At 41.8% G+C, this 14,119-nt stretch overlaps 1 protein-coding gene and 1 long non-coding RNA gene across 3 annotated transcripts; both read right to left on the reverse strand.

Moving 5' to 3' along the window:
• Positions 1-6,944: 6,944 nt before the first annotated feature.
• On the reverse strand, positions 6,945-7,633 carry LOC134223949 (uncharacterized). The gene is made up of 2 exons (XR_009982782.1): positions 7,329-7,633; positions 6,945-7,247 (listed from the first exon to the last, which is right to left on the reverse strand). It is a non-coding gene; the product is annotated as an uncharacterized LOC134223949 (long non-coding RNA).
• Positions 7,634-11,567: 3,934 nt separating this feature from the next.
• Positions 11,568-13,986, reverse strand: LOC134226816 (F-box and leucine-rich repeat protein 13-like). 2 transcript variants are annotated; one of them, XM_062707826.1, is made up of 4 exons: positions 13,608-13,986; positions 12,340-13,545; positions 12,085-12,285; positions 11,568-12,032 (listed from the first exon to the last, which is right to left on the reverse strand). In XM_062707826.1, exons 1-4 carry the CDS (start codon positions 13,743-13,745, stop codon positions 11,703-11,705), a joined length of 1,875 nt encoding a protein of 624 aa, XP_062563810.1. In that variant the 5' UTR covers positions 13,746-13,986; the 3' UTR covers positions 11,568-11,702. The 2 variants fall into 2 exon arrangements, with proteins under 2 accessions (XP_062563810.1, XP_062563811.1); XM_062707827.1 differs by having other exon boundaries at positions 11,897-12,032; positions 12,089-12,285.
• Positions 13,987-14,119: the final 133 nt, after the last annotated feature.

Here is a 14,119-nt window from a genome sequence, read left to right on the forward strand (position 1 = left end):
ACTCCGAGTGCTTGCAAGTCCTCCTCGAGCATTGTCCATGTTTCATGTCCGTAGATGACAACCGGTCTTATAAGCGTCTTGTACATGACAAATTTGGTGCGGTGGCGAATCTTTTTCGACCGCAGTTTCTTCTGGAGCCCGTAGTAGGCCCGACTTCCACAGATGATGCGCCTTCGTATTTCACGACTAACGTTGTTGTCAGCCGTTAGCAAGGATCCGAGGTAGACGTATTCCTCGACCACCTCGAAGGTATCCCCGTCTATCGTAACACTGCTTCCCAGGCGGGCCTGTCGCGCTCGGTTCCGCCCACAAGCATGTACTTTGTCTTTGACGCATTCACCACCAGTCCAACTTTTGTTGCTTCACGTTTCAGGCGGGTGTACAGTTCTGCCACCTTTGCGAATGTTCGGCCGACAATGTCCATGTCACCAGCGAAGCAAATTAATTGACTGGATCTGTTGAACATCGTCACACGGCTGTTACACCTGGCTCTCCGCATGACACCTCCTAGCGCAATGTTGAACCCCAGGCACGAAAGTCCATCACCTTGTCTTAGTCCCCGGCGCGATTCGAACGAACTGGAGTGTTCGCCCGAAATCTTCACAGTTTTGCACACCATCCACCGTTGCTTTGATCAGTCTGGTAAGCTTCCATTCTCGTCCATAATTTTCCATAGCTCTACGCGGTCTATACTGTCGTATGCCGCCTTGAAATCAACGAACAGATGGTGCGTTGGGACCTGGTATTCACGGCATTTTTGAAGGATTTGCCGTACAGTAAAGATCTGGTCCGTTATCGAGCGGCCGTCAACGAAGCCGGCTTGATAACTTCCCACAAACTCATTCACTAATGGTGACAGACGACGGAAGATGATCTGAGATATCACTTTGTAGGCGGCATTAAGGATGGTGATCGCTCGAAAGTTCTCACACTCCAGTTTGTCGCCTTTCTTGTAGATGGGGCATATAACATCCACTCCTCCGGCAGCTGTTCGGTTTCCCAGATTCTGACTATCAGTTTGTGCAGGCAAGTGGCCAGCTTTTCCGAGGCCATCTTGATGAGCTCAGCTCCGATACCATCCTTACCAGCTGCTTTATTGGTCTTTAGCTGTTGAATGGCATCCTTAACTTCCGTCAAGCTGGGGGCTGGTTGGCTTCCAGCGTCCGCTGAACTGACGTAGTTATCTCCTCCTCTGCCTTGACTTTCACTGCCTGTACTCTCAGCGCCATTCAAATGTTCCTCGTAGTGCTGCTTCCACCTTTCGATCACCACATGTTTGTCCATCAAGATGCTCCCATCCTTATTCCTGCATATCTCGGCTCGCGGCACGAAGCCTTTGTGGCATGCGTTGAGCTTCTGATAGAATTTGCGTGTTTCTTGAGAACGGCACAGCTGTTCCATCTCCTACCACTCCGCTTCTTCCAGGCGGCATTTCTTCTCCTGAAAATATCTGCTGTCTCCACTTCCATCTATAACGTTCCACGTTCTTCCGGGTACCTTGCTGCAGCGCGACCGCACGCGCTACGTCCTCTCCTCCATAATCTGGCTGCACTCTTCGTCGAACCAATCGTTCCGTCGACTTCGACCAATATACCCGACGTTGTTCTCCGCTGCGTCGTTAATGGCTGCTTTGACTGTATTCCAGCAGTCCTCAAGAGGGGCCCCATCGAGCTCACCCTCTTCCGGCAACGCTGCCTCGAGATGCTGCGCGTATGCAGTGGCGACATCAGGTTGCTTCAGTCGCTCTAGGTCGTACCGCGGCGGTCGTCGGTACCGAACATTGTTGATGACGGATAGTTTTGGGCGCAGTTTAACCATCACCAGATAGTGGTCAGAGTCGATGTTAGCGCCACGATATGTCCTGACGTCGATAATGTCGGAGAAGTGCCGTCCATCAATCAGAACGTGGTCGATTTGTGATTCTGTCTGCAGTGGTGATCTCCAGGTGTACCGATACGGGAGGCTGTGTTGGAAGTAGGTGCTGCGAATGGCCATATTCTTGGAGGGCGATCAATCAGTCCTCAATACGGTATATCGCGATCCGAAAAGCTGAGTTGAGCCTAGGCGCTCGCCCAACCAAGTCTCTGTCAGCACCATTACGTCGCCCTCACCCTCCCACACCGCCAACACAAATAATTGATTTTGTTCTCAGTCCTCGAACGTTCTGGTAGTAAATTCGAAGACCATTCGAAAGTCGCTTCCTGAAGCTAGAAACCGAAGAAATTTCAGGCACTGCATGTTCTGAATTGACAATGTACTCGCCTGAGGTTGCAGCCCGGAAGCCCCTAACCCATCACCGACCACAGGACCGAGGCGATGACGATGGCTTGTGGCAGCACGTAGCGCGACTGGGTCGGTGTTTCGGGGCTTATCAGGTATCAGGTATCAGAACGTCGGCTCAGGAGGCACGTTCCCTTCAATTTGGGAGATTTGTGCCATCGCCTTCACTGGCCTTTCTCATCATTTACCTGACGGAAAAGGAAGTGAAAAGGGGAAAGGAAGAGGATGTGAAGTTGGAAAGGAGAATGGAACCATTTTAAGGAAACCCAATTATGTAGGATCACACGCATTCAGCTAGGGACTAAAGAGAGGTGTCACAAAAACACAGAGGACGTAACAATGGACGAACGTCAAAGACGAAACACAGAGTGCACTGTGAAAAACGCATAATGCGAATCCATGTAGGTGACAATCACAAAGTACATTGTAAAAATCGCATAATGCGAATCCATATAGGTGGCAATTTGTTGAAAACTAAGTAAAACACATATTCATAACCCCACTCTTATTTAACCTCACGTTGAGATTGAACAAGAGTAACCGAAGCCGAACGTCAAGGACGAGACACATAGTACACTGTGAAAAACGCATAATGCGAATCCATATAAGTAACATACACAAAGTACATTGTAAAAAAAACGCATAATGCGAATCCATATAGGTGACAATTTGTTTGAAAAAAAACTTAATAAAAAAAAACATTTTCATAACCCCACCCTTATTCAACCTCAAGTTGAGATTAAACAAGAGTAGCTGAAGCCGAACGTCAAAGACGAAACACAGATTACATTTTGAAAAACGCATAATACGAATCCATATAGGTGACAAACACAAAGTACATTGTAAAAAAAACGCATAATGCGACTCCATATAGGTGAAAATTTGTTGAAAAACTAAGTAAAAACATATTCATAATCCCACCCTTATTCAACTTCAAGTTTAGATTAAACAAGAGTAGCTGAAGCCGAACGTCAAAGACGAAACACAGAGTACACTGTGAAAGGCGCATAATGCGAATCCATATAGGTGACAAACACAAAGTACATTGTAAAAAAAAAAAAATGCATGATGCGACTCCATATAGGTGGAAGTTTGTTGAAAAACTAAGTAAAACACATATTCATAACCCCACACTCACGTTGAGATTGAACAAGAGTAGCCAAAGCCGAACGGCAAAGACGAGACACAGAGTACACTGTGAAAAACGCATAATGCGAATCCATATAGGTGGCAATTTGTTGAAAACTAAGTAAAACACATATTCATAACCCCACTCTTATTTAACCTCACGTTGAGATTGAACAAGAGTAGCCGAAGCTCAACGTCAAGGACGAGACACAGAGTACACTGTGAAAAAACGCATAATGCGCATCCATATAGGTAACATACACAAAGCACATTGTAAAAAACGCATAATGCGAATCCATATAGGTGGCAATTTGTTGAAAACTAATTAAAACACATATTCATAACCCTACTCTTATTTAACCTCACGATGAGGTTGAATAAGAGTAGCCGATTATCTCGGAGAAGTAAAAAATCAGAAGTGTTATGTACAAGACACAACCGCCCAACGTAAACTACGTAAGGCAGTTTTGTTCATTGAGGATTATAGTATACTATCATGCATGAATATTTTTAGAAAATTGATTTGATTACTTATGTCACTGGTTTCCAACAAAACTAGCGTATCTTAAGATATGAAAATTGTTGGATACGACAATTGTTTAAAAAATTTACTATGAAAACCCAAATTCAGTCCTCAGTGGTAATGATGCCTTTCTTGGATCCGAATTGCCTACATTTGGGTTTTGAAGCATTTGATGAAATATTTCTATAGAAGAAGCCCTAGGAAGCATTCTCTCTTTTCCGTTTGCAACATTTATTATTCAGAAACATTCCAATCATAGGCATATCTTGTTTTCCGTGCATCACTAGAAATCATAAAATGTCAATCATGTACCAAAACCCAATTAATTTGGTTGTGGTGCGCGCGAGTAGTAAACGTTGCGGACAGGAAAAGATAGTGTGTGTTATTACATTCTAACTCCTACTGTCAGGCAGTGTTGGTAAAATCTCAAAATCTTAAATCTCATCGGCGATTCAAACCATGCGTGAGTCAAATCCCATCAGAATTATGACCGAGAGATTTGCTCATGATTTGAATCGCAATTTTCATCATTGCATGATATTTACGTGTTCTTCATTGTTGAATGCATTGAATTAACTATTTTTCGTCTAAAACAATGGCTAATAATTATATATAAACAAAACATACGTCTCGATTGCGTTTCGACGCTTTTAAGAACGAAATCATTTTTCGGTGAGTGAGCGAAGCGATGCGATTCTGCCCGAGAAACTCAAGCGCGATGCTTCCCCTACAGAATCGCAGGCGAGTTAGCTCGTGCATGAAACCTCGATGTTTCAGATATGAGTATGATTCTACCATTATGGATAACATATTCGTGCAAACATTTTATTAATATCATTGCAAGACTTTTGAATCAGGGAACAAGAAGGTGATAGCTCTATTGTATCTCATATAGCCTGTTTCAAGAGCGTATGCGTTCTGAAGCTTTTGTCGTATACAATAAGTACCGCATTATTGCATCCACGTATTATAAAATATCTTAAGTGCATTCACACTTCCTGAATCAAAGTTAAATCCTTCTGATTCAGGTGGGCATTTAATTGGACAAAATATTATTAGGCCGATATAAATATTTTTTAAATATGTCTCACCCACATTGTTATTTTGCTCAAAAATAACAACTTCAGGTAACAACAAAAAAAAAATTCCGGTAAATTTTGAGAACTTTCAATAAAGAATTGATTTATTCTCTGATTAATTCTCGAGTTATGCAGAAATTTTTGGTTCATTTGTATGGGAGCCCCCCTTTCCAGAAGGGGGAGGCGTTGCAAACCACCACAGAAACATGTCTTCTCTTCCAAAACCTCCACACCTCAGATTTGTTTCCATTTGCTTGATCTCGAGTTATGATGAAATTGGTGTTTCATTTGTATATGAGCCAGGTTTCAAAGAGGAGAGGGGTCTCTAACCATCTTAAGAACCTTCCCCGGCCCCAAAAACCTCTGCATTCAAATTTTCATGCCGCTAGATTCAGTTGAAGATAAGAAGATTACCTCCTCCCCCTTGACATTGCGGAGACCATAATTTTGAATAAATATGTGTAACGGCCTTATTAGTTTTCAGTTTGCAAAAAAAATGCATTTTCCAAAGTCGTTTTTTAATATAAATTGATTGCATTACTAGCAAGGGCATTGGCATTGATAACAATTGATCGTCTCATGCCTGCACAAACATGCCCCTATCTGGATCACTTTTTATACACCATGCACTACATTACGCATTTTTGTTACATTTGTTTCGACCGCGGTCACTGGTCCGGCTCCATTGTTCTACTTTTTGTGCGAAACACCGCACAAAAAGGAGAGTCCAAAAGCCAACCGCACTGAACGGCGACGGCCGTAACGAGACTCTTGCGGACAAGAAAAGAGGGTGCTGCCAAAATGATCCGATACCCTATTTTAACATTCATAACCCAAAGTTTCAATATAATTGTCAAATTGGTAGAGAATTTCCGAATCGATTGATATATAAATCTCAAAAATCCATCGGAAGATAAAGGTGCTATTAAAGTTCAAAATCTTACATGATTTCGTGACGGTCTCGAATTTGGAAATTTTCATTTTACACCCTGTATCCGAGTCTTCCCCTTAGACGTAGTTTACGTCAAAAGTCAACTACGCCATAGCTCCGGTTAGCACAGCGAGGGCTCAATACTGTGAAGGGTGCCCTGGTGCTTCACAGGCTCCGTTAGCGGTTAGGTTCTTATTAGACCCCTAACCACCATTCATTCTTAGGCACGGTAAGCATAAAGCCGCACCACACCGAAAATTAGGGTCACCTGTATGGTGGACTTTTACCACTGGAACAGGCAATCCGTAATGTTATTCTTAGGGTCTGTTCAAATATTACGTAACGCGAAAAACGTTGTTTCAAGGAACCCCCACCCCCTCGTAACGAGCTGTAACAAAATTTAGAACTACCCCACCCTATGCGTAACGCGTAACAAATACTTTTTTAAATCTTGTTTTTGGTACAATGTGTACCGCGATACAATGAATTATTATTTTTTGTGTATTTTATGCTATTTTGAAGACTATTTTTTGAAAAATTTAAATATTTTTTCTCAGTTGTTACGCGTAACAATTTCTCAAAGAACCCCACCCTATATTTTTGCGTAACAAATCGTAACAAAAAAATAAAACAACCCCCACCCCCTATTGCGTTACGTAATATTTGAACAGACCCTTAGCCAGATAACCAGCTGCCGACACCACACGGCTATCTACACTGAACCAAAACATCATCATATCAGTGTCTGACAGCTGATTCGCTCGCGCCCCTTAACGAAATGCAGTCGGAGATCGGATGACGATCGTATGGTGGAATCCAACGATGAATGACTCACAGACGAATGACAGTAATACGTGAATAAAACTACGGTCATCCAATGCGAAACTGGTTACCATTCGGTTACCACATACATATCAGTTACTGTTCATCTTATTATTGAATCGCAGTTAGCAAGATAGAAAATTCAAGGATTGGATTAAAACAAAAGCCAAACTGAAATATTATTTATAACACACATGTTGTTTATTTGTATCTATCACAATCAATAGGGTTTGTTGTACAATTGCTGCTCTCGTTACCGAGCTCGTCAATGCCACTAAAGGGGGGTAAAAAAATCCATCGTTTGCACCGGTTGTAGTTCCTGCATTTGGTTGGTGTTCCTGCCGACTGCGTTCCTCGGATACATTTTTCTTTCTGCGAACAACCGGATACATTTCTCGGCAACACACCTACAGCTTATAATTTTGAAGGCCGCCATCAGCATAATCGGGATGAAATCCAAATCTTGTTAGATTTGCGGGAGCATCTACATATATAGAAGTTCATTTTCAATTAACGATATTCAGCATTTATCATACATTCGAAAAATATCTTATTAGTTTCTTACCTGGTCGTCGTATTTTTCAGGCCGATAATTATGCAGAACGTATAGATATCCGATATTTCAAATGTCTTTGCCACCAACGAAATTCTTCCATCTCCCAGTTGCAATTCGCAAACGTTTATGACAAATGGCGTCGTAATCGATTACTACCAGTTCCATTGGAAAACATATCGTGGAATATTCAGTTCATCATCAAATGATTTGCGTTGTGGGGCAAGCTTGAAACATTTAGCGCTTGTTTTCCGGATGAATTTCTGACATTTTGGCATCATATGATAAAAGGATGGACGATAATTCAGAACCCGTATGAAAATTAGTACATTTTGTCATTCGCTTTGATTTGTCATACGTTTTCGGTAGTAGTCATTATACCGACAAGGGTAATGCCGAATCAGTCAATTCAAGGAGGATGATTTGGTTCAGTGTACACACTCAGTTTTTATTTCTGTAGCTCAGCAAAAATCCGCACAGCCGTGCGCCAGCAAAATAAATAACTGATATTCCGGCAAAAATAGCGTTTGTTAGCTGATTTTCGGCAAATTATTTGCTGATTATCAGCAATTTTGACAGAAATCTCGGCAAAAAAACATGTTTGCTGGGGCACGGCTGTGCGATTCTCGGTAAAAGTTCAACATTTTGCTGAGATCCCAGTAAAAAAAATTAAGTGTGTAGGCTGTTCGTGGAGAGAAGTTGACATTGACTTTACGTCAACTCTCAATGTGGCCGAACAGCCTACACAAATAATCGATTTTGTTCTCAGTCCTCGAACGTTCTGGTAGTAAATTCGGAGACCATTCGAAAGTCGCTTCCTGAAGCTAGAAACCGAAGAAATTTCAGGCACTGCGTGTTCTGAATTGACAATGTACTCGCCTGAGGTTGCAGGCCGGAAGCCCCCTAACCCATCACCGACCACAGGACCGAGGCGATGACGATGGCTTGTGGCAGCATGGAGCGCGACTGGGTTGGGGGGGCTTCCTCAGTGCCTGTGGTGAGTGCCGCCGGAACCGACGAGTAAGCTGCAGCTGAGATGACAGATACACATCGACGGCTAGAAGGTGAGGTTTGGTCAGGTACCGGAAGCTCTGAAATACAACTATACTTGCCTGGAGTTGCAGGCCGGAAGCCTGCGTTGCCATCACCAACTGCAGGACCGGGACGACGACGAAGGTGAATGTTAGTGGAGAGCGCGACTGAGTTGGGAGGCGTTTAACAAATTTGGATGTAATTTAATTGTGCACACATCATTTAAAGTTTCTATGGAAATTACTGTGAAAATCGACCCTTATGTGAAATACCGTTATATAAACTCATTATTTTTTTATACTTTATTTGGTTTCAATACGGCATCTCCGACATGGATGTGATCAGGAGTAGAAAAAATCGATCATTGTCGTTGATCTGGGATCCTTTTAAGGAAGTTTTATATACAGGGGTAGACAAAAAGTTTGAGATAGGTAAAATTTGGTTGAAATTCCAATCAGCATAACTTTGCGTAGAAAAATCCGATTTTGCTAAAACCGGGACCATCGGACGCGGAAACTCTTCTAGTATACTGTCCTAATGCAAAACCTCAGACTAGCCCGCCAGCCACCGGAGATGTTCCGGTGGCATTTTGTCAATGCTTGTCATTTTATGTGACGTTTACTTCAATCATGTTTTATTTTTTCTCCAAAAACTAGAACTAATATGCCGACCAATGCTGGCTGTTCCGTAAAACAGTTACAGGAAAATGATGAAATGATAACAGATCAGAATAATTCAAATATGGGTATCTATTTTCATGGCTTTGCAAGACGATGATTACAGAAATATTTCTAGGGTGATAGTATCCATTGCCTTCTTATAGCAGGTTCCAGGGGCCTTTGAGGAGGGGCCGGTTTTTAAACCATATAAAACCATGCATATACATTAGGGTGGCTTTAATACACTTTTTAAATTTTTTGTTGGGCCGCCCTCTTATTCGGTTCTATTTGATACCCTGATGCTCTGGACAAAATTTCAGCCAAATCGGTTAACGTTTGGGCGGTGTTAAACTCGTTGGAAGTTTATATGGAAAAATGTATGCAGAAACATCCAAAAACAGTGATTTGCAGCTAGACGGCACAATTTACGATCAAGAACCATGATACCATTCAGTTCTTGTAGAATTAAATACAGAATGTTATGCTGAAAACCGCGAGAAGATTAGAGTTTATTAGTCAAAGATATTAACATTTAGGGGTAGGGGTGAATTTATTTCTTTTCAAAGGTAAAAGAAACGAAATTTGCTCAAACATCAATGCAGAGAAATGCTAATAACTTAGCCGGACAAACTTTAATCTTCTCGTGGTTTTCTACATAACATTCTGTATTAAATTCTTCAAGATCTGAATGAGTATCATAGTTCTTCATCGTAAGTTATGCCGTTCACCTGCAATTCACTGTTTTGAATGTTTCTGCATACATTTTTGCATATAAACTTCAACGAGTTTAGCACCGCCTAAACGTTGACCGATTTGGCTGAATTTTTCCAGAGCATCAGGGCATCAAATAGAACCGTATAAGAGGGCAGCCCATAAAAAAATTGTAAAAAGTTTTTCCTATACTAACTTGAGCCACCCTAATATACATATGGGTGTTTAAATTCATATTTTTCCAAGAAGATGAATATGAAATTTATAAGATAAACTTTAAAGATAAATATTTAAAGATAAATTTTGAGGACCGTAAGACTTAGTGGCCAATTTGTAACAGGTTCCGGGTGTTCTGCGAAAGTGACATCTGTTTAAGGTGCATGGCCAACCCCGTACCGTTTTCACTGAAATGGCCATATCTCATTCTATGTATACCTGACGGATTTTTGATCTACAGTCAGTATTGATCAGCATATTAGTTCTAGTTTCTGGAGAAAGTACAAAATATGATGGAAGTAAACGTTACATGAAATGACAAGCAGAAGAAAAAATGCATATTTAACATGCTTCAGAAAACCCGGAACATCTCCGGCGGCCAAGGGCTAATCTGAGGTTTTATACTAGGCATAGTATACTAGAAGAGATTCCGCGTCCAATAGTCCCAGTTTTATCAAAATCGGATTATTCTACGCAAAGTTATGCTGATTTGAACTTCGACAAAATTTGAACTATCTAAACCTTTTTGTCTAACCCCTACCTTCGAGCAATATTCATAAATTGAATAACAAAATATAAATAACAGGCACATTACACCGATATATTTTCCTTCTTTTGAAATAGAAGCAACCACTCAATATATAGGGGAACGGTTTGCCACTTCATCTCATAGCTCCTATTTCCATCCCATCAAAAACAAAAGAAATGGAAAGGAATTTGTTTTGTTTATTATTTTGTGATTTTTTCAGCAGTGAGCACGCACGTTGACAAAAAGAAGCGACGAATTTGGTGGCGTATTTCTTTGTTTAGCGATGAGATGGACAGTTCCCCTATATGTATTATTTAGTTATCATTAATAGCCAAACCTTGTTTAATGATATATGCTGCAGGAATTGACTTCTGTTTTTCAAGGTCGTATATCCAACAATCGTCCAAGTCCATATGTAACTCGTTTCGCTATCATGACCATGATTTACGGAATTACATAGAAATCACTTAGTTCTGGCCGGCCAATTTCATGCAGAAACGTAGTGCAACGAAAAGTAAACGAAAACAATGATTGATCCCGACCATGGGGTTTTATTTTATAAATCAGATAAAGTCATGAACGGAAGTTTACTCTGGGTAAACAAAACCTGTGCCTGTGCGGTCCAGTCTATCGCTTTAGAAGGTATCCATCATTTTACCGGACTAATTGCCCCATCAAGGACTTCCCACCGACAGCCCAACCGAGTGCAATAGAACAGCCCTCTATCCATTGATTATGCGCTTTGAATTTTCCTTACCCTTTCACGACCTTTTTCAACCACACACAAACTCCGCCAGACCAAGAGGTGGACACTGCACTAGAGCAAAATGACCAAACAGCCATAGGCGCAATGGTCCATCAGTCGGAAGCCGCTTGATTAGTCCACTTCGTGCTCAACATTTTTTTTTCTTTTCCAAGATCAAAGCCCAGATGCCGCCGCAACCACCTCGCCTGTCCGGTGGAGAATCCCGCTGCTCGCTCAATGAGAGGTGAAGGAAAAATGGGATTATCTCCGAGTGCAAAGAAAGGTCGATTTCGACGGACGGCAATAGCTGGTAGTCGTCGGCAGCGTTGCAACCTCGGAGGAACAACACAGAGAGTAAATTTATATGATTTAATAATTTTATTGCACACATCTCCGGCGTTTTTTGGTTTTGTTTTCTTTCTACAAATTTTACCTTGGATTTTTTTGTTTAACATATCTTTGCATTCGGCCGGTGTAGTCTACCGTTTATTCTTCTATTTACTGTCGGAAGCGGTTTCTTCCCGCTCGTTGGCCAGTACGTGTCTCAGTGTTCTGATGGTGACCAAACTAGCTTCTGCCTCGGCGGAGATTTTGTAGCAGCCGCGAATGTTCAGGTGCTTCAATGTGGTGCAGTGTTTGACCAGGTGATCAATAGCAAGATCGGTAATTTCGGCACAGTTTTGTAGTTTCAGAGTAGTCAAGCGGGTGCAGGTCTTCGACAGTATTTCTACGCACCGATCGTTCACGTTTTGACATTCGCTAAAATCGATCATTTCGAGTGAAGGACAATTCGAAGCTAGCTTTTCCACGCCATAATCTGATATCTAAAAATAATGGAAGTTAGAATATTGAATTTCAATACAATGCGATAAGTACCGGCAAGCGATTTAAAATAAGCTCCTTTAACTCTTGAAATTGAAATCTAATCCTTAATGAGTAGTTCGTAACTCGATAGCATCCGGAGAGATTCAATGAACGTAGCCTTTTCAGATCAGCGATCGAGAAGGTCATCTCGAGATCCCAGATGGCAATCGCGCACTCGGGCAGATCTACTCCTGTTAGACCAGCATCCGTTAGCTAGAATAAACTCGATTAAAATATCAATGTTTATGCATGATAATCAGGGTTCACCTTAGCACAGCAATCCAAATTCAATTCCTGCAATCCTGTCATATGATAGAAAATGTATTGTATCGATCGATCGTTGATACAATTAGAGCAACCTCCGAGATCGAGTACACTTAAGTTGTTCAACTCGAAAGAAATCTTCATGAAGACAATCTCTCCAATGTTTGTCAGTAATCCTAGATACAGTTTTCTTAAGCGCCGCTGTCTGTTGTGAGTCAACAATCCGCCCATAATCCCCGTATCGCTAATTCTTTCGCAATTCGTCAAATCTATATGCTTCAATCTATCTAAATTCTTGATAGCCATGATGCCATAATCCGTAATCATCCAACAACGATTTAAGATCAATGTCTCCAACATGGGCATGGATTTACAAATCTCAATCAAGCATGAATCATGCAACGCTAACGATCTCGACAAATCTAGATACGTCACATTCGTCTGCAACCGTATCAAGTCGATGATCCCCGCATCAGTCGATGGCACCTTGTCACACACCATCAGACTCAAGCTGTTCAACCGTAACTCCTTGATATCCGCCAAATGACGCAAGAATAGATTATCGATTGGTGTATCGCCAATGTAAAAGTGACGAATCTCGTGCTGGTGATCCGCCAGGAAACGCAACACGTGCCCAAGCATCCGCACACGATGCGCCGCGTCAATTCCCTTGAAACAGTTCGACACGTCTAGTGAATCGAGATTGGGCGCCATGCCAACGATGAAATCGAAATGATGCGGCTCAATTTTGCTATTGCTGGCGAGACCGATGTGACGAAGCTGCGGCATCGCCGGGCACAACATAACCGTGACGTTCTCGATTACCTTCCACGAGCGGAACAGGTCCGGACAGTTTTCGATGTTTAAACGCTTCAGTTGATAGGTGTATCGAAGAATCGATAACAGTTTCTGCTTCCACAAGACACAGTTGTCGAAGGTTAACTCTTCGATGGACTCACCGAACTCGGCCCAAAAATCACTTCGGTTTCCGAAAGCGATCTTTGTTAGCTTAACGTTGGGGAAGTACCGGCATGCGGATAAGAGGCTACGCACTGGTTCGATGTTGTCTTCGAACTCTATTTCATGAATGTGTAGACAAGTTGAGCGCATAAAGTACGGATGCTTTAGTCCCTCATAAAAGCCTTTACAAGCTTCCGCCAGAGCGTTACGATCACTTGCATTGAGATACTTGAGCAACTCCACCATTATCTACAATGTGTAAATGAAATTAATCAAAACCGTTGGATTCTATGAATAAAAAGAAAACAAACCTCAAACGGAAGATATTCAAAGTAGGGTTCAAACCAAAAGATATACCCATCTTCGAACCATTTGTACATGTTTCGGCCAACGACGACATCTGTTTCGTGTGTTCGTTTTACAACCAGTTTGCGAATAAACAAAGACATCTTGAAAATTGATCTTCCTTTCCAAGTTTGTTTACAATTGCGTTTGCTTTGCTCAGCAATCAAAACAGCGTAGCCTTTAACGAGTCGTGATTTGTGTAGCGCACACGACGAATCTTGGCGACAAACTGATCAATTGCAGTTCAAGATCATAGCTGAAGAGCGCCAATTACGAGAAATACAAAGTAACTCAACATAGTCTAACTTCTGTCTGAGAAGTTCGATGAACCGCTCAACGAGAGTTACAGAAGATTGCTGAAACATCTTCCATTGAGCAGTAGCTCATCAATGCTATGCGATCGTTTAAATCCGAAATCCACTAAACTTCGATCAGCGAATCCCGAACGTAAACACGAATTCAACAAGCTTATAGTGTC

Source organism: Armigeres subalbatus, chromosome 3 (assembly GCF_024139115.2).
Source record: "Armigeres subalbatus isolate Guangzhou_Male chromosome 3, GZ_Asu_2, whole genome shotgun sequence".
Classification (NCBI taxonomy): domain Eukaryota; kingdom Metazoa; phylum Arthropoda; class Insecta; order Diptera; family Culicidae; genus Armigeres; species Armigeres subalbatus.